Genomic DNA, 21,095 nt, shown 5'->3' on the forward strand with positions numbered 1-21,095 from the left:
TTTTGTTAACAAAATGAAAAGTTTACTTATTTTATTTAAAAAAAAAAAAAAAAATTTCTTCACTGATATGAGATGGCACTGATAGGTGGCCCCACTGGCTCTAGGTTTTCCAGGGCGTAGCAGTCTCCTGGGCTGCCCAGACCCAACTCTGAGCCGGAGCCTGTCCAAGGGAGGAACCAGAGCGCCCATGGGTTCCCTGCAAGGGGATTTCTGGATCAGAGGCCATTGCAGAGCCCATTCAGCGCTGCTGTTCCTGCTCCATTGTTAGCAGTGGGAGCCAATGGCCCCCGCTGCTGTTTCCGCCAATAAGGCAGGAGAGTCCCCGGAGAGCTGAGGCTCTCGTTTACATTGCCTGGTCAAGATAGAGCTCGAGTAAGCTTTGGGGGGGGGAGACTGCTGCATAGACTGCACAAAGGTAAAAAAACGTGAGCCTGTCAGTTTTTCAGGCAGACCTGGTCGGATGCTCCATGCATCCCTATGGGGCAGTGGATGTCAGCGGAGACATCTCCTCCGCTGACACCTGCTGCTATCCGATCCGATCCTGTCTGTGAAATCCGGATGGATGGAAACCCTGTTTTTCCATCTGTCTGGATGATCTGATCGGATGAGAACGGACAAGCGGTCCGTTCTCATCCGCTCTCCCCATAGAGGACAGCGGGTATCTGACAGCTCCGTCTCTGCACACAGAGTGGAGACAGAGCTGTCCTCCGCCTGCTCAGCGGGGATTGGCGGATCAATCCCCCGCTGAGCAGAACGGATTTCGTCGCCGTATGAAAGGGACCTTGGAACCACTTTTAACATGCATGCATTGTAATGTCTATGGCGGAGAGTGGGTGCAAAGCAACCACGTGTTCTCAAAACTGGCTTCCTCCGTCATTCATTTGGGGACCATCATCATTTTACCTTTTTTGTGTAAATTTGTATTTAAAAACTCATGTCACCTAATCTAGGGTTGACGACAAAACAACATGCTGCTTGGGGTGACCTTAACCTTGGTTGCAGTGGAATAACAGGATTGTGTAACCAGATAACCATTAACTAATGTATGTGCACATTTTATATGTCATTGAGCAACTGTAAATTACCATATTCTTTGATGAGTAACATTCTTAGTGAGTCACTGTTTTCATAAGAAACAAGTTGTAATCAGTATGAAATGGAGTTCTGGAGTAAATGGGGGAACCGTCTATGCACTTTGGTCTGGGCTACTTTTGGTAGGAACGATTAAATTGGAATTGGGCTGCAACTAATGATTTTCATATTCGATTAGTTGGCCGATTTTTTTTTTTTGATTATTCAGATAGGGACCTCTAAGTGTAGTATATAATTTTAGTTAGTATGTAAAGTTTAAAAAAATGTTCTTGAATGTCTAGAGGTGCATCTCATAAATAAACTTTTTGGCGATATTCTAATTTTATTTCAGTAATTGAATTCAAAAAGTGAAACTCCTATGTTTTTATATAGGTGACACACACACACACACACACACACACACACACACACACACACACACACACACACACACACACACACACACACACACACACACACACACACACACACACACACACACACACACACACACACACACACACACACACACACACACACACACACACACACACACACACAGATATATCTCAAGTATTTATTTATTTTAATGTTGATTAGGACTTGCAGATAGTGAAAACCCAAAACTCAGTATCTCAGAAAATTTTGAATATTACATTAGACCAATAAAGTGTTAATAGGGAAATGTTGGCTTACTGAAAAGTATGCCCATGTACATTATAGTACGCACTTAATATTTGGTCGAGGGCTCTTTTGCATGAATTGCTGCATCAATGCAGTGTGGCATGGAGGCGATCAGCCTTTGGCACTGCTGAGGTGTTATGGAAACCCAGGTTCCTTTTTGATAGCGGCTTTAAGCTCGTCTGCATTGTTAGGTCTGGCGTATCTCATCCTCTGGACAATACCCCACAGATTCTTTATGGGGTTTAGGTCGGGGGAGTTTGCTGGCCAATCAATCAGTGATACCATGATCATTAAACCAGGTATTGATACTTTTGACAGTGTGGAAAGGTACCAAGTCCTGCTGGAAAATGATGCCAACGTCTCCATAAAGCTGGTCAGCAGAGTGAAGCATGGAATGCTCTAAAATTTACTGGTTAGAGGGCTGTGCTGATTTTGGACTTGATAAAACACTATGGACCAACTCCAGCAGATGACATGGCTCCCCAAATCATCACGGGCTGTGGAAAAGTTTGTATTTCATTTGGGAATCAATGTCCCAGATTCTGGAGGAAGAGTGGCGAGGCACAGAATTCAACTTGCATGAGGTCCAGTTTGAAGTTTCCACAGTCAGTGATGATTTGGGGAGCCATGTCCTCTGCTGGTGTTGGTTCACTATGTTTTATCAAGTCCAAAGTCCGCACAGGACCTGTATTTCACTGTATACTAGATCCAGTCCCTTCATAAATACTGTTAAAGGAGTTGTAAAGGCAGAAGGGTTTTTCTCTTAATGCAGTCTATGCAGAAGATAAAAAAAAACCTTCTGTGTCTAGCAGCCTCCCCGTTACCCCCTACTCTCTGTTCAGTGATGTCCACAAATTCCTCGGCCGTTCGAGACTCTCCCTCCTGATTGGCTGAGTCACAGCCGTGGCACCGTTTTGCTCCCGCGGCTGTCAATCAAAGTCAGTTAGCCAATCAAGAGAGAAAGTGGGCGGGGTCGAAACCACAGCTCCATGTCTGAATGGACACATGGAGCTGCAGCTCTGATGCCCCCATAGCAAGCAGCTTGCCGTGGGAGCACTTGACAGGAGGGAGGAGTGAAAAGGAACCCGAGAAGGTGAGGAGTCGGGCTGCTCTGTGCAAAACCACTGCACAGGGGTGGTAAGTATAACATGTTTTTTTTTTTTTTTCTTTTTTTTTTTTAAATAATCAAAGACTTTACAATTACTTCAATGTATTCGATCAGAAACGACTATAGTAATAGTATACACATGCATTGGCTGGTTATATTTAACTGGGGATAGTTCAGAACATCTAAAGGCTCTTTCACACACTGAGTCCATTGGACGGACTCCGTTTTTCTCAACGGGGGATTGATCCGCCGATCCCCCGCTGAGCAGAAGGATGACGGCTGTGTCTCCGCGTGCCGTGTGCGGAGACACAGCTGTCAGTTCCCCATGCATCTCTATGGGGGAAATCGGATGGGAACGGACTGTCGGTCCGTTATCATCCCATCCGATCCGCTGGACAGACAGACAGAAAATAGGGTTTCCATCCGTCCAGATTTGACGGATCGGATGTCAGCGGACATGTCTCCGCTGACATCCGATGCCCCATAGGGATGCTTGGGGGGACCGTTCAGATCCACCAAAAAAACGGACAGGCGGATCTGAACGGTCCGCCTTTGTGAAAGGGGCCTTACTTGCAGTACATTTCCATGTTTGTTAAAATGTGCCAATCCCAACTTTTCAGCTGACTTTTGTGTGTTGGCTTTTATTTTTCTGCTTTTGGCTCTTGTGTTGGTCTAGATCCAGTAATAATCCTATCCTAAGAATTGCATGCCCTGTGATGCTCTGTGGAGTGCTGTTTTGTGGAAAAAAACTGGCTGTTGTCTGTGTTAAGCTTTCTATCCATACTCTGTTAAGCAGGTTTTAAAGCGTAAGTTCCGCTATTGACCTCTTTGAGGAGGCACACTTTTTTTTTATTGCAGGCTTGTTCATGCTAGGTGTATTTATGCTTTTGCTACATTCTTTTTATTGTAAAAAGAATACATGGACCGAAGAGAATACATTGTATTTATTAATCTAACCACATGACCATTGTGTTGGAAGAATGTCCTGCATGCCTTGAATGGGCAGAGTACATAATGTTGTCCACCATGCTGAAGTCAGATTATTCTGGTTGGTTGCTATAGGTTACAACTTGAAAGAATTGGCACTTGAATAGTTATTGATAACGTCAAAGAACAAAGTGTGGCGTTTTGACAGTTGATTGTACAAGTAATTCACATGTGGAAACTAGGTTCAAGAAAACAAACTCTACATTTTGGAGGCAGTGAACATCCAGTATGTATACCACAGGAGTGTTAACACATGGTTCGATGTGAAACAAGAAGATAGAAAAACAGTTGCGAAAAGAGGCAAAGTTGTAAAAGATGGGCTTGGGGGGCGGGGGGTGAGGAAGGATAGAGTCAGCCGGGTAGAAGCGAAAATAAGTTCAGGTCCTGATACACTAGAGTTGAGGCTTCTGCAGTTCTAAGTCAACAGTCAAAATCTCAAGGGAGGTAGTTGGCAATCCACGGTTCCCAAACTTGCTGAAACCTGGACATGCTGCCCTGGAGCCTAGCCGCTAGCTTCTCATTGAGCAAAGTCTAATGAACTCTGGTTTTGACCTTAGACACAGGTATGCTTTTTAGAAGCCAGGCCTTCACTATATGTAAGGACATGGGTCATGAGCCTAAATTGGGATTTTGACTACCCCTTTTGGTCTCCGAATGAGCTTCAAGAGGATTTGTGACATGCTGTACACTTGTTGCCAGAGCCCCTGCAAATTGGCACTTTTTTATTTTTAAATTGGCAGCTAGTGTATTTGATTTTTACCGTGCTCAGGAGTAGGGATGATCAAACTTTTCAAAAGTTCGGTTCGACCAGAACACCCGAACTTCCCGAAAGTTCGACCCGGATTTCAGAACCCCATTGAAATCAATGGGACCCGAACTTCGGTAATCAAAAAATACCATTTTGAAGCCCTAAAACCCAATAAATGCCCCTAAAAAGTGCCTAGGGTTCTGGGTCATGCCCCAGGGACTATTAATCACACAAAAAAAGTTCTTAAAAATTCTCATTTTTGATAGAGATCCAATTATTGAAAAAATTATTGAAAAAAAAGAGATTTCTTTGGATTTAGTGTCTGGGGGGGTCTAAAAAGTGTACCTGTGAAGTTTCAGCTCTGTAGCATGTCCAGAACCAGAAAAAAAAAGTTTATTTGTATTAGAATTAATATAGAACAGGATAGTGGCTCTGCTATTTTCACACCTTGCCGGTTTAGTAGCAGGCGTTTTTTTGGGCTTTTTTGGGGGGTCTTTGGAGGCAGGCATAACATCTGAACTTCTGTATAGGGGTATATATACACATATATAGGTGTTATAGCAGAGAAGCCATATGGGTGTTAATTATTTCATTAGCGCAAGCATAGTGTTCTGCTACTTTCACATCTATGTGTGTATGTGTATATGTGTGTGTGTATATATATATATATATATATATATATATATATATATATATATATATATATATATATATATATATATATATATATATATATAATATATATATATATAATATATACCCCCCCTACACAGAAGCTCAGATGTCATGCCTGACTCCAAACATGTCCTCAAAAAAGCCCTATAAACGCCTGCAACATAAAGCAGGGTGACAGGGGCGAAGCCACTATCCGGTTCTGTAAGTGTTCTAAGAGAAACGATCTTTTCTCTATAGCGGTCACCCTGAAATGGAAGGGTTTTGTCACCCTGCCATAGCAGTCAGAGTCGGTTAACCCTACACTACACTACGGTCCCCGTACACTTAAAACTTTCCCTGCAGAAACTAGATTATTAAAACTAACTATAGTGATAAATAGCACCCTAACTACACTAGATATCCCTTTCCTCACACTAATAATTGCTAAATGACACTTTGAGAGCAGAAGTAACAGAACTGCTTCCACTCTCTTCCACAGCCCTGTATTAAAATGGTAGAGATTTGGCGGGGCATTCTTATATACTGGTAGGCGTATTCACTAATGATTGGCCTCTGGACCCCCTAGTCACTCCAATCGCATTCCTAGCATTCTCCTGCCCCCTCAATTGGCTTTTACTGATGGTTCTGGTCCAATCACAGGCTTTTAAAGCCCAGTTCCTGTCCCATTGCATTTTGGTCGGTTCTGGTTGCCGAATTCAGAACTTTTTCAGCAAAAAGTTTGGAATTCGGCCGAATTTCGAACAGTCAATGTTCGGGTCGAACCAATGGTCGACCCGAACCGTTCGATCATCCCTACTCAGGAGAAGTTGCGCCTCCCCTAACTGCAGCAGCTCCTAAATGATCCTAAAAGTCTGTGTACATGGACACACACACTTTTATGGAGTGGAGTTTAGGAGCTTTGGCAAAAAAAACGCCCAAAGCTCCTAAACTCAAGTTTAGGCGCTGTAGTGTACATGAAGCCTTAAATGGTTTGTCTCAACCCTCTAACTGCCACTTTTGCTGAATATCTTGGTCAAGTTGAAAAAAGAGGGGGGAAAAAAAAAACTAAAAAAGCGAATGCAGCTGCCACACCTAAGAAATGGTAAGCTGCAATATTTTACAATTTTTGTTTTTGGAATTAATACCACAACTTACAGGCTAGTATTGAAAGCGGAATGGCAAAGTTACATTGCAGCATCACTAAACTAGAATTATTCTGATGAGAAAATGATGCTGTCCTGGGCATGAAGGCCCCTGTTCACACCTGAGCGATATCAAGCTTGTAAAACGCTCAGCTCTGAAGCTCCAAAACTCCAAACAAGCAAAATTCTATTCATTTCAATGGCCCCTGTTCACATCTGAGCATTCAGTCTCCTGAAGCTAAACGTCTGAAGCTCAAAGTACATGATATTCATTTTGGCAGGTTGCAGGTGTTTTTGGCCCCATAGTCTTCAATAGAAATGCCAAACTTGAGCGGAAAAAAGCTTGTAAAAACGCTTAAATAGCAGCTCTCAACCCCTAATTTCCTCTCCCTCTCCTCCCCTAGTGCTTTCTATTGGCTAAAGAAAAAATGCCTGAAGTTGTAAAACCCTGTAATACACTTGTAAAAAGCTGTTAAAAAAACGATTTTTTTTTTTTTTTTTTTTTTTAAAGCCCTAAAAACGCTAGTATCAATACCTGGTTTAATGCTCAGATGTGAATGGAGCCTTGCATATACAAGTTGTAAAAATCACACAAATCAATACATTGAATATGGTTTCATTTGGGTGGCAGTGCTCTGTCAGACTGTTACCACACTATACTATTTAGGTGGGTTATCTTTTAACCGATTTTTTTTCTATTAGAACTTATTCAGCAAGTATGCTCATTTCACTATTTGACATACAGAAAATAGAAAATTGTGTGCGTTATGAGCTTAAGATGCAAAATATATCTAAAAGTTACTTGAAATTATAGACTTATTAGATTTGTGTTTTAATACAGCAATTTTAGGTTTTGTACAGTATTGCTGATTGTTTGGTGATCATCAAACTTTGTGACCAATAAACCTAAAGATGCTTCTAACTGATTTGGTATTACACAAGGGTAGTTCCCCCTGTAATCTGAAGTTGAAATATATATTTTTAAAACTAAGTAAACACCATTGTATATAGATTTGCATTTTTGGCTCCCCCCCAGTATTTTAACCTCTCACTCATGGGCGTCCGCAGGTAGGGGCACGGGAGGGGGCAAATGCCCCCCCCCCCCCCCCCCGAATCTCAACTTCCCCCTTTTCAAGTGGTTAAGCCACTTTATACCATCCTGTCTGGTCTGTTTAATAATCCTGTGTGTCTGTTTAAAAAAAAAAAAAAAATATATATAATATATATATATATATATAAAGCCGTTCTATTCCTTGTTTACAGAGGGCTGAGCACTGATCACGTGATAAGTCGGCTCTCTCCTCTTCCCCCAACTGACAGCTGCCTGCAGCGGGCGGGGCTGAGGATTCCTCACTGATGTCAGTCATGAAGGGAAGCAGGGGGAGAGGAGGAGAGAGGCGGCGGGGTCACATGAGCGACAACTGGCACTTTGAAAACTTGTAAAGAGTGGCTTATTTGTATAAAACCTAGACACAGGGCCACACAGAATTATTAAACAGGATATGAAACGTTAAATGAAACTACATCAGCAGGAAGGGAGGATGCGGGCACTGACACAGGAGCAAACGGGCAAGGAGGGAGGGGGGAAAGGGAACAAAGGAGGACAGGAGGGCTGTGGATGACGGAGGCACATAAAGTGACCACAGTGTCAGGGCTCAGCAGCCATGGTGTACCGTGGTCAGTTTAAAGAGGGGATGATGTAGCCAGGCAGGATAAGCCAGGTATTTTAGGTGATGGGGCCAAATTACACAGTACAAGTACTGTGCCATTAAACATGCTTTAGGGAACCGGATCAATTTATTTATTTTTTTTCTTCTTCTAAGGTTAACAAATGCTTTAAAAATAAATTCTGCTGTTTTCTCTATACAAATAAATACTCAGAAGAATTATGACTAAGCCCCTCCCCTTCATTACATTGTTGAAAAGGGGCAGAGTATGGGTGACCTTAAAATGATGCCCCCCCCCCTGAAAAATTCTGTGGAAGCCCATGCTCCCACTCCTGTAATGAGGATTTTCCTTATCAGTCAATCCTTCATTTAAACAATTTGTTAGAGATGCTATATAATTTTCCCATTGCTAAGAAATTGGGTAGTGTATGTCTGACATTACGCTGTGACTGTCTGTTTTGAAATGACCATAATCTCCCTAACCCTACATCAAGTCATTCATTTATTAGTCCTTCCCTAAGTACTAAGAAAGGATGTCAGTCTTAGCCCTGCTCATGTTGCTGTCTGTTGATGCCCTGTGTTGTGTATGTCTGACTCATTGCTGGTAATTGTGGTAACAGGCTCTAAGAAGAAGGTACGCTGGTTTCCCGTTAGGCGACTCTTCACTCAATCCTGTCCCAGCATCAGGATTCCTAGCAGGTTTTTAAGAGAAGGTGGGTGATGATTACCAGCCATGCACATAGTTCATCTGTTTCTTTGTCTGGTGTTTTTAATACCATTCTGTCCTTCTAGCTGCTGTTTTGTGTTCTTGTTTCTAGCTTTTTGTGTGTCTTTTGCTGACTTTGGTTGGCTGTATACCCGTTTTTTTGTTCTTCGTCATTTCCAAACAACATTATTGAAGACTTCAAAAGGCACACGGTGTGCTTTTTTAAATTGCATATATGTTACATTTTGCCACTGTAACACGTATGGTTAGGAATGTGTACTGGCAGGCACAATTCTCCTGTAGAATGTGTTTTTTAAAGTTGAATATGAAGGAGGAAAACCTTCTCCAGTCTGCTATAAAAGCATCACTGTTGAAAACTCCAATGAAATATATGAGACTAACTTCCATTTACCTTTCAAACAGACTTTGAACTATGTGCAGTAGATAAAATGCAGACCTGTGTTGAATAAATCTACAAATAGCACAGACAATAAAAAGCTGTATTAGGTCTCTCTAGCCACAGTTAAACTGTGCAAATTCTGTGTCCTGTTGCGCTTACTTTCTCTCCTCTTTATGTTCTTTTTTTTTTTCCTTCCTAGAGATTTAAAAATTCTCTATATGATATATATATATATAATATATAATATATATATATATATATATATATATATATATATATATATATATATATATATATATATATATATATATATATATATATATATATATATATATATATATATATATATAGATCTGTATCCAGTTTTTGGTACGCTTCCTTTGTGGGGTTATTTTTGCTATCAAAATATGTAGTCGTGGAAAGGCTTATTAATCTACTGCTTTATATTATGTCCCTTTTTTAAAGTGTTACTAAACCCACAACCATAAAATCAGTTTGTATATGCAGTAAAGCATGCTTGTTCTACTCACTGGGGAACCTAAGGGGATTCTCCTCTGCGTTGTGTAAAAAGGCTCAAATCCTGTCTCCCCTGATCCTTTTCTTCTTTTACAGTTTCTTGGGAGGGTGCATGTGATCAGCACAGGGCCAATCCGCACGGTCCAGACAGAGGGTTCGGGGTCCTGCAGACTCATGGGACATTTAGAGGAGAGTAAAACTCCTACATGTGTTAAAGTGGTTGTAAATCCACTTTAAAAACTTTTACCTATAGGTAAGGCTTACCCAGGGCTTAACAAATTTTCCTGAAATCTAGGAGCCAGCTAAATAAGTTAGGAGCCAGTTTTTTTTTTTTTTTTTAAACAGCCAAGCTTTATTTAATAAAACGGATACTAAATTTACACATAAATACGACTAGAACCCCACTCTCTATAGCGCAATTGGATGAAAACAGACTGTCTGTCTCTTTCCATCCGATGCCATTTGATCCGATCCACGGGATGGATAGAAAATAGAACCACCATCCGTCTGCTTTTGGCGGACAGGATCAAATGGCGGCAGATTACTGCTCCATAGAGCAGAATGAAGGGTCCGATCAGGTCTGCCTGAAAAACTGACAGGCGGACCTGATCAGACAGCCCGTGTGAAAGGGGCCTTCGGCTGTGGCATGGCGATGAGGGAAAAAAAAAAAGATTTTATATATATATATATATATATATATATATATATATATATATATATATAATAAAAAGAAAAAATATATATTTTTTTACATTTAAAAAATAAATTAATAATAACCACACTCCCTGTCAAAGGTAACTAACTGGACAGGGAGATGGTAATGCATGGAGAACAAACGGGCAGTGGAAACAGTCATTACTCCCGGCCACCACAAGAGGGCGCCAGTTCCCCATTGGAAGCCTCTCTCATCTCAAGTAGGCCGAAAAGCCGGGGCCTCAATTTTCAGACGGCGTGGAAGTCCGTGCAAAAATGACAGGACACCTTCTGCAGGGCACCCCAGGCGCCAGGTCGCTAATTCTAGTCGCAAATGCGACCCGGGGATTGTCGAGCCCTGGGCTTACCTATAGGTGCTATAAATATCTCAAAACACGCACCGTTTAGGAGATATTTACAATGCATGCAGCCGATGTCATCGCGCATGCGCTCTGAAGGAACGGCCACCCGTGCCCTTCCCAGCCGAACGGCGGCTCCCGCACGTATGCGCGGGAGTGATGTGATCGCGCCTCTGGCCAATCAGATGGCCGGAGGATGCGATCCAGGAAGTGGGATGGCCGAACATGTCGGCCGTCCTGTCGGCACTGCGGGGCCTTCATTTTTAGGTAAGTACTTCATAATGAGCTAGTATGCGATGCATACTAGCTCATTATGCCTTTTTTGTCTTTACAGGTTTTTTTTTCACATTTTTTTTTCAGAGGGTTTACTTCCTCTTTAACCAGACACTGATAGAAGTCATAAGACTGCTATATTGTAAGCGAGCAGGGCCCTCTTAATTCCTACTGCATTAAAGTGTATTGTATTTGTACTGTCTACCCTCAAGCTGTAAAGTGCTGCATAAACTGTCGGCGCTATATAAATCCTGTAAAATAATAATAATAATATATATTGCTGAAGTGAGAGGGTATTGTGTAGCTTAAATTTACTAAAATGATGAAATTTCTGTGTACTGTGGGAGACCAGGTATTGTGAATGCAGGGTCCTGGGTTTAGTAACACTTTAATGGAATAAGATACAGCAGAAGCAGTGTCCTACCCTAGCTGCAGGGGCACAATTTAGAATTTTCATAGTGACCTTGGTGCTAGATTATGAACACCGCTGAAGCTGCGGAAGCCAAACTCCTGCAGCCACCAGGGAGAAAGAAAGGTGCAGGCTGCCAAAAGCGCTCATCCGGAGAAATGTGTATATATATATATATATATATATATATATATATATATATATATATATATATATATATGTATGTATATTCAAAGAAGTGCTGCACTCCTGTCTAGCCAACCTAGTGTAGACTTGAAAATGGCCTCAGCCCACGAGTCTCGGCCAAAGCCATGCCCCCTGACTTGTTTCACGCCACCCACCGGAGCTTTATTGTAGCGTTAGAATTTACATAGACTGGTCTGATTTTTGATTGATTGGGTCATGTTCTGGATAAATCAACATTTGTTCTTCATATATTTATTTTTTCTTTGTTGGGCTGCCTTTTTTTTTTTTTTCTAAGGTAAAGCCGAAGTTCAGCTAAAACATGACTTGTTGGATAGAGCAGTGAACCGTTATAGCTTTGAATTAGTTTTATTACATTCTGTGTCAGTATTGAACAGGAAGTGTTCTAGTGTTCTAGTTGTTTTTATAGTTACTCTGCCTTCCTGTCCTGTGACAACTTCTTCTATTTCTTGTATCAGGGCAGGAAGTGCGTTACAAATCTCCCTAGTAGAGCGTAGTCCAAAAAAAATTCTCCACTGTATCCAACTTGAAAAAAATGGCTTCAGTAAGGCATTACAAAAAACAAAAAACCTTCATCATGGGTCATTTGTATATATTGCAAAGATTTTTTTATCAAACGTATAAAACTAGTTTCTACCTGCTGTTTTGAAACAAGTGTTAAATAAGAGGGCCTGCCTGCTATAGACCCATTATCGGCTTCAGTTTCATATTCAGGGAGAACTTGCTAGGAAAAGCAGGAGATTGCATTTTAAGGGATGTTGTTTACATGCCTAATAGTGTATACAGAAAGTTCCGGGTGATGCTACAGGTACAAGGAAACCTTTTGACATTTTCATTACTATTTTAGAAAATTGGTTGACTGCAGACTGAAAAAAAAATCATACTTTTTAAAATAAGAATTAATGGCTTGTGTATAAAATACATTTTTGTATTTTTTTTTCTATTTATAAGAAAAAAAATTACTTTTTAAAGTAATATAAAACCCTTGGTTTGTTTTAAGCACTTTCCACTACCATTTTAGCTTTTACCTCTTGCCTATTTTCCAGTTTAAGTTGATGCCATGACCAATGCAGAAGGTTTCCTGTTTCAGGGTGGCTCCTTTCTCTTGCAGTGTCCTATGGAGCTACCATTTGCTTGCAGGGACTGGAACGCCCAACAAGACAAATCCTTTTCATTTCAATGGCCCCTGTTCACATCTGAGCGTTTTGACGCTGTGAGCAAAGCGCCCAACGCTCAAAGTACACAAGCTTCTTTTTGGGCAGTTTACAGGCGTTTTCCATGGGTCTCTAATTCAATCTAAAAACGCCTGCCAAAAAACGCCTGTAAATCGCGGTAAAATCATGGTAAAAAACACACGAAAGCGCTACGCTCAAGTGTGAATGTAGCCTTAGGCAGCACTTGACATATATATTGTACATTCACATCAGTTCCCTGGGGAGAAAATGTACTGTGTACAGAGTTTCGCAGATAAATCAACCTACTTCATTTCATGTCACTCTGAGGTTGAGTTCACTCTGCTCGGACATGGAAGTCGGACAACTTCCAATCCGACTTTGACCTATGACTAAATGTCTGACATCCTGTGACTTCAATGAACAGGATCTGACTTTGATCTGACAATGATCTGACAATACCAGGTCCTTTGAGTCTGGTATGGATTATAAGGGGACCCCCCCCCCAAAAAATATCCATAGGGAGAAGAACCAGAGGAAGAGGACCTCAGCGGATGGAGAAGACCAGGAGAAAGAAGACACATTGGAGCTACATTGGGGGGACACTTCTTAATTTTTAATAAAGGATTTTGTCAAAAACCTGTGTATTTTTTTATTTATTTTTGACACGATTTTTGGGTGAATGAGTAGGGGTACAATGGGGGGGGGCAGGGCTTCCAGATTCCGATAAAGCCCCCTGCCCACAGACCCCCACAACCACCGCCCAGGGTTGTTGGGAAGAGGCCCTTGTCCCCAACATGGGGGATGAGGCCCTTTTGGGGTCAGGGGAGCAAACCCCTCCCCCCATGTTGAGGTCACGTGGCCAGGTTTGGTCCAGGATTGGGGGGGGGGGATAGTTTGCTCGATCATCCCTTAAATCCTGATCTGCCGGGCTGTGTGCTCGGATAGGGGTCTGGTATGAATTTTGGGGGGGGGGGCCCCGACGCTTTTTTTTTTTTTTTTTTTTTTTTTTTTTTTTTTTTGGTGAGGGTTTGTTTTAAAGCTTATTAACTGCTTGAAGCTGTACTCCAGGATCTTGCTTCCTTTGCAATTGCAGATTCCTCTCCCTAAGTTCTGTTAAACAGCTGATCCAGTCCAAGATGTTCACTTGCAGAGATGTAATGATATCCCTTGGAAAAGAATGCTCCTTCCTTGTGCCAGGAGGAGGATTTTCTGTCTCCCTGCACATCTGTGCGGGAAAAGATTACATTTCCCATTATGCAAAGGCAAATGCAGGAAGTGACAGGCAGCATGTGCAGCAAACATGATGAGTGAAGGTTTGGAATTGGCGATGTGGGCTTCGTCTTGGGCGGGCCTACATAGTCAGCCCCGCACTGCTGTCACTACATTGGGCGTAATTCCATCCCTGCTGGTTATAAAGAACTACAGCAAGGCAGAAACTTGACCGATGATCAGGGGGATGCACAACATGGATGCCACAGGGAAAAAAATCCCTGATTCAAATAATGCACATAGTATTTCTCAGACATGACAGTGGGGGAAAAAAAAACAACAAGAGTATTGCATTAGGTGTGAAAGCAACAATACTGACAAGTGATAAATGTTCTGCTTGGATGTAAGCTTTAAAGCAGGCATGTCCAACCTGCGGCCAGAACCACGGGCAATGCGGCCCACTGCCCCCTGACGATCCTTTTTTTTTTTTTCCTGGGGAGGAAGGAAGTCGAGTCTCTACACTCAATGTGGCCCAGAGAAGCCAAAAGGTTGGACACCCATGCTTTAAAGTATATCTTCACATTTAAGGGCATGTTGGGCTGACCTGCCTCCACAACTTTATATTTGCGCTGCAAAGCAGCACTTCCACATTTCTCGCCTAGGCGAGAATTGCTCCCTGTCCCCTGTGTGTGTGCAGATGTGCCGCAGGGGTCAGGTATCGAGACCCCGTCGTCACATCTGCGTGTGCTCAGGTCCTCCAGGTATCTGAGCATGCGCAGAGTTTCCCGTGATCGCGCATAGACTGCGATCAGTTAAGTCTGAAAACATCCTTTGTCTTTGTGTATGCACGATAAATCACCTGCACAGATGTACCCACAGGCTATGTCAGGACCTGAAGGTCGAGCAGAGCCTGTGGGTACATCGGCACTTGTCATAAAGGTAACAACCAAGAAGGGCAGAGCCACCTGGGAGATGCCCTGGCCACAGGTTTATTTCAAAGCAATGTGGGTATTAATGCAAATTATGCCAGGAGTCTGAGTTACAAGATCAGTTAGAATGTGTAATTAGATGCCGTCTCTGCTTCAGAAAATGAGGCAAGGTGGTATTTATTTCAGATCTCCTCAACTCCTCCTTTTAGAGTTGTTCCTTATAATGGCCTTCCTCTTATTCTACCCTGATGGTCTTGGCTCTTAGAATCCTCAGTTTAAGAGGCACTCGTCTCTAAATCGGAGATAGCTGTGTTTATGCAGTTTGAAGTGCTTAAAATCTTACTATGGCTGAGTCAGAATTTTCAAAGTCATGGCAGAAAGGGAATAACATCATTCGGGCTCACTGATTTGGCAACAAGATCTCCAAGGAGAAAACTGATGCAGTGTCTGTTTTTCCTCCAGTTTGCAGTCCTGCTGAGTAAGTGCTTATTAGTGCCAATCACTTTTATAATTTGTTTAGTAGGGAGGCAGAATGACCAAGACAGCACTAAGGTTAGTACTTGATTCTCACCACGCATACTGAGTTGTGTTCCACAAATCAACATACTGGTGGGATCAACGGCCTGCTGTGTTTTTTTGGGATTGCATGAAGGTTGTAAACATTTTAGGGCAGACATTATTGTGTAATCTGTCTGATTTTTAGAAAAACAGAACATAGACCTTTTCATGTAGCCTAATTAAGTAAGAAGACCTGCATTTAGTGCTCTTTAAAGCTAAAGGCATACATTTTGTTGGAGTAATATTTATGCATCTTGTCTCTTGGGTGCAAAGTAAGAATTTAATAAAGCCATTAGAATCTAATCTTTGCTTTCAATGGAACCTCCCTGAGTAGTCAGTGATAAGATTTAATTGGTGTGTAATATCATTGTAGATAAATGGCTAACTACTATATAGTTGTTGAATTCCAGCATAATCCCTATAGTTTTAAACCAAAAGGAATTTTGGCTTGCATATGTTATTAATGATTCAGTCCTGGTTCAGACTGATGCGAATTTGATGCGGTTCAGAACGCATAGATTCACATGTCAAGTGAAATAACATTGTTTTCCATGAAGGCCATTCACTTATATCTGGGGCTATTCTGATGCGGTTAAGAAAATTGTGCGATTTTGAGCTACATAGACTATTATAATCGCATTACAATCACAGCTGTTAAGCACAAATCACACCACAAAAATGCACTCCAAACTGAAAATCGCACTGCTCACTGTATCCAGTCTGAATCTAGACTAAAGCTTTTAAAATATTCTGAGTTTCTTCACCACGCATTTGTTTTTTTTTTGTTTTGTTTTTTACGTTAAGTATTGTAGCATTGTACAGTAAAACAAAAACCTGATGAAGTAGCCTTTTTTGCTCTAAAAATTATGCTCACTGATTCGCTCCTACTCCTTTAAATATGTATGGCAAAGCTGCAAATTAAAGTAAATTAAGGTCTCCAGAACAGTCATAATTAGGAGTTTCTTGGTTTAGTCTGTGTCACAGTTTTGCAGAAGGAACTCTGGTAATAGTTTAAGGCTCATTTTGTCCTACCAGAGTCTTACCAGAATTACCACCATTCATATTTTAAGTATGCTTACAGAAAAGCCACCATGACCTGATGTACATATTAATTTAGGTTGCAAATTTAGCAAATACCTTGTATCCCAAAGGGTTTATCTAGCTGTTTTAGTTTAGGAATATGTTTAACGAATAATGTAAAAGAAGGGATTTCATAAATCTGTGAATGAAGTAGAAAACCCATAAATTCAATATAGGCGTTTTTGTGGCTATTCAATTTATGCTACACAAATGACTAATATTTTGTGACCAGTCACACTTGCTGCACATGCTGCAGGGCTTGTGATGGAAGTGATCAGAAATGTGCCTTTTTTTTTTTTTTGGGGATCAATCTCCAGCAGCAGATGTGTGTTTCAGCTACTGGATGTGATGTCGGTGGAAGTCACAATGCGGAAGTCCCGCCTCAATGCATTTCTTCAATTGACTTTTTTCAGATAACTTCCTTAAAACTTTGATCAACGAAACGCCTAGTGGCGAGAGTTCCGAGTAGTCCCCTCCGACATCACGGCTTGTAATTGGAACGCATGAGTGAGCGCAGTGGCGACTGGTTAGCAGGTGGATATACTGGCACTTTTTAATGTTAGTGGTCTGCCTTTGTTTATGATGTGCTTTCATAAAGGTTATAAATACTGTGCAATTAATTTTTTTCCATTTTGGTCTTTGGTGGCTTTGTGGTTCTGTTGTATCCTGGGCATCCTGAATGGTCAAGGCAGAGAGGGGTTTCTTCTGTAAAAAGTGCACTTTGACCTGCTTTTTTATAAGAGGTCATGGCCATCTGGTGAATGAGCTTTATCCATGTCTGACCCACTTCCCTGACATTACTGAAATTGATGCCCAACTGGCATCTAAAGATAATGAAAAAAAAAATGGCTGCACTCAGATGTGGTCAAAATCCAGGTTTATTGGACATCCCAATGTGGCAAGGTAGACGCATTTCACACACTTAGGGCCCTTTCACACGAGCGCTCCGTATGTCCGCAAATCATCCAATTTTTTGCAGATGATTTACGGACATAATGTAAGTCAATGGCATTGCGGATGTCAGCGGAATACCATCCGCTGACATCAGATTTTCTTCCTTTCAGTTCTGTTCCGTTTTTTGGAACCGAACAGAACCCTATTTTTCCTCCGTTCAAAAAACAGAAAGGAAGCAAAATCAAATGTCAGCGGTGTCATCCGCTGACATCCGCAATGCCCATAGACCTACATTATGTCCGTATATCATCCGCAAACGGATGGGATGATATGCGGACATATGGAGCGGATGACTCAAGTGTCATCCGCTCCGTAAAAAAAAAAAAAAAAAAAAGTGCCGGAGCGGATCGCAATGCGGTCCGCTCCGTGTGAAAGAGCCCTAAGATGTGTGCTTAATCATTACTATGTGTGCTTAATCATGAGTAATGACTTAAGTACACATCTTAGTGTGTGAAACGCGTCTACTTTGCCACTTTTTTTGCCACATTGGGATGTCCAATAAACCTGGATTTTGACCACATCTGAGTGCAGCCATTTCTTTTCATTGACTGTCCACGGAGGCGAGCCGGGGCGAGCACCGCTGTTGGTCACCAAGCTTCCCATTACCTAGAGCAGTGTATCTCCTTTCCTTTTGTGGCATCTAAAGCTGTTGGTGTGTGAGGTATGTGCCTACATCCTTCCTCTTGTTTAAACCCGGCAATAGAAATGAACATTTCCTGCGTCTTCTAAATATGTAGGGTTTGGGACTGAACTCGAGTCTGAAGGTGCATGCATTTGGGGTTGATCTGTGGTGTAAAGGTGCAGGGTTTGGGGCTTATCTGAGGTAGGAATGTAAACCTGTTCTGTATGTGCACCATGCTAGAATAATAATAATTATAATAATGAGTTTGACTAGCCATTAGAAGTACAATTATGAGCACAAGCATTGAAACCCAACTTGATCACTACAGCACGCTATTGTTCACATGTATGCTGATAGTCTAATGCTTGTAAAAAGACTATATAGACACAACCCCCTTTGACAGGCTTTGTTTAGGGCATAAATGTAAACCACGTATAAAATACACACACGCGTGTATATATATATATATATATAACCATAAATATGGGTTAAAATATCTATGCGGTTAACAATGATAATACTGTTGTGTAGGTCATGTTTGTGTATTCTACAACAGTATTATCATTGTTAAAGCGGAGTTCCACCCGAAATTTATACTTACCTCCATCTTCTCGCTCCCGGTCACCTGAAAAACAAATGGATAATCGCAATTTTTTTTTTTTTTCACTTACCTTTTAGAGAAAATATACTCACCTTACTTCCTTCTTCCTCCCCTCGGCGGCCACGGCGATTCGTCACTTCCTGGCTTTTGCAATGATTCCTGGGAGCTGAACGTCATCGCTCCCAGGAATCATTGCGCCTGCACTGGCCCCGACGTCAGTTCCGGGGCGCGCGCGTCATCCCCTTCTAAACAGCTTCTGGGCATGCCCAGAAGCTGTGGAGGGATGACGCGCGCGACCCGGAAGTGACGTCGGGGCCGGTGCAGTGCATCGTGGGACCGAAGAAGGAGGAAGAGGACCGAAGAGGACGCGGAAGAGGATCGTGCTGGCTTCAAGCTGCCCACACCTGAGATGGCAGCGCTGGAGAAGACAATTTCAAGGTAAGTATATCTCCTGAAAGGTAAGTGCAACCCGGGACAGATCAGAGGCTAGCCATTGTGGAATGTGCTAGCCCTGACTGTCCCGGGGGTATTTTTGTAAAAAAATGTATAACCAGGGTGGAACTCCGCTTTAAGCGCATGGATAGTTTAACCCATTTTGATGGTTTAATATGGGAGTAAAATTTTTGTTGTATTTTTATGCGTTGTTGACATTTATGTTTTAAAAAAAATCCCCTCAAAGGGGGTTGTGTCTATACAGTCTAGTTATTAGGGATGCGGGCATCAGTTCCACTATACTGTCGTTTATCCTATATTTAATGCTTGTAAAAATGGCACTTAATGTGGAAAGGATTGCTCACCTCTGTATGAATATACAGTATGCCTAAATACCATGAAATTCCTTTTTTTAAAGGTGTTTGTGTTTTATCTAGCCATAAGCTTGAACTCTCCTATTTTAGTGTGTATGTATATTATGTGTGTGTGTGTGTGTGTGTGTGTGTGTGTGTGTGTGTGTATAATATCTATATATAGATATATATTTTGTGTGTGTGTGTGTGTGTGTGTGTGTGTGTGTGTACCTCACATTTTTTGTAAATATTTTATTTCTTTTCATGTGACAACACTGAAGAAATTATACTTTGCTACAATGTAAAGTAGTGAGTGTACAACTTGTATAACAGTGTAAATTTGCCGTCCCCCCTCAAAATAATTTAACATACAGCCATTAATGTCTAAACCGCTGGCAACAAAAGGGAGTACACCCCTAAGTCAAAATGTCCAAATTGGGCTCAATATTTTTGTGTGGCCACCATTATTTTCCATCTCTGCCTTAACCCTCTTGGGCATGGAGTTCACCAGATCTTCACAGGTTGCCACTGGAGTCCTCTTCCACTCCTCTGACGTTAATCACAGAGCTGGTGGATGATAGTCTTTGCGGTTCTCCACCTTCCGTTTTTGAGGATGCCCCACAGATGCTCAATAGGGTTTAGGTCCAAAAACATGCTTGGCCAGTCCATCACCTTTACCCTCATCTTCTTTAGCAAGGCAGTGGTTGTCTTGGAGGTGTGTTAGGGCCGCAAGGCAATATTTCAACATAACAACCCAGTCTCCGAAGAGAGAGGGATCATGCTCTATTTCAGTATGTCACAGTACATGTAGGCATTCATAGTTTCCTCAATGAACTGTAGCTCCCCAGTGCCGGCAGCACTCGTGAAGCCCCAGACCACGACACTCACTCACCCTTCTCATGGTAGGCAAGACACTCTTTTCTTTGTACTCCTCACCTGGTTGCAGCCACACACACTTGACACTCTTGTGAATCAAGTAAGTTTATCTTGGTCTCAGACCACAGGACATCATTCCAGTAATCCATGTCCTTAGCCTGCTTGTCTTCAGCAAACTGTTTGCGGGCTTTAACGACAGCCATGCAGACCAATTTGATGCAGTGTGCGGCGTATGGTCAGAGCACTGACAGGCTGACCCCCCCACCCCTTCAACCTCTGCAGCAATGCTGGCAGCACTCGTACATCTTATTTCACAAAGACAACCTCTGGATATGACGCAGAGAATGTGCATTCAACTTCTATGGTCTACCAGGCCTGTTCTGAGAGGAACCTGTCCTGTTAGACCGCTGTATGGTCTTGGCCACCTTGCTGAAGCTCAGTTTCAGAATCTTGGAAATCTTCCATTAGCCTAGGCCAACTTTATGTGGAGCAACAGATCTTTTTTTTTTTTTTTTTTTTTTTTTTTTTTTTTTTTTAGATCCTCAAAGTTCTTTGCCATGAGGTGCTATGCTGAACTTCCAGTGACCAGTGTGAGAGCGATAACACCAAATTTAACACACCTGCTCCTGATTCACACCTGAGACCTTGTAACACTAACGAGTCACATGACACGGGGGAAGGGGGG

General features: G+C 41.9%; 1 protein-coding gene across 2 annotated transcripts in view; it reads left to right on the plus strand.

Annotated features, from left to right (window-relative positions):
- Positions 1–21,095, plus strand: part of KLHDC10 (kelch domain containing 10) — a 98,441-nt gene that overhangs the window by 35,846 nt on the left and 41,500 nt on the right. The window contains exon 2 of one of the 2 annotated variants that reach the window (XM_082256424.1): positions 8,682–8,774. The exons of the other annotated variant lie outside the window; for it this stretch is intronic. Coding sequence (XP_082112550.1) covers positions 8,682–8,774 — 93 coding nt within the window. The remainder of the gene's footprint in view (positions 1–8,681; positions 8,775–21,095) is intronic. 2 annotated transcript variants of the gene reach the window in all.

The sequence above is a fragment of the Pelophylax lessonae genome (genome assembly GCF_965119305.1).
Source record: "Pelophylax lessonae genome assembly, chromosome: 4".
NCBI lineage: Eukaryota > Metazoa > Chordata > Amphibia > Anura > Ranidae > Pelophylax > Pelophylax lessonae.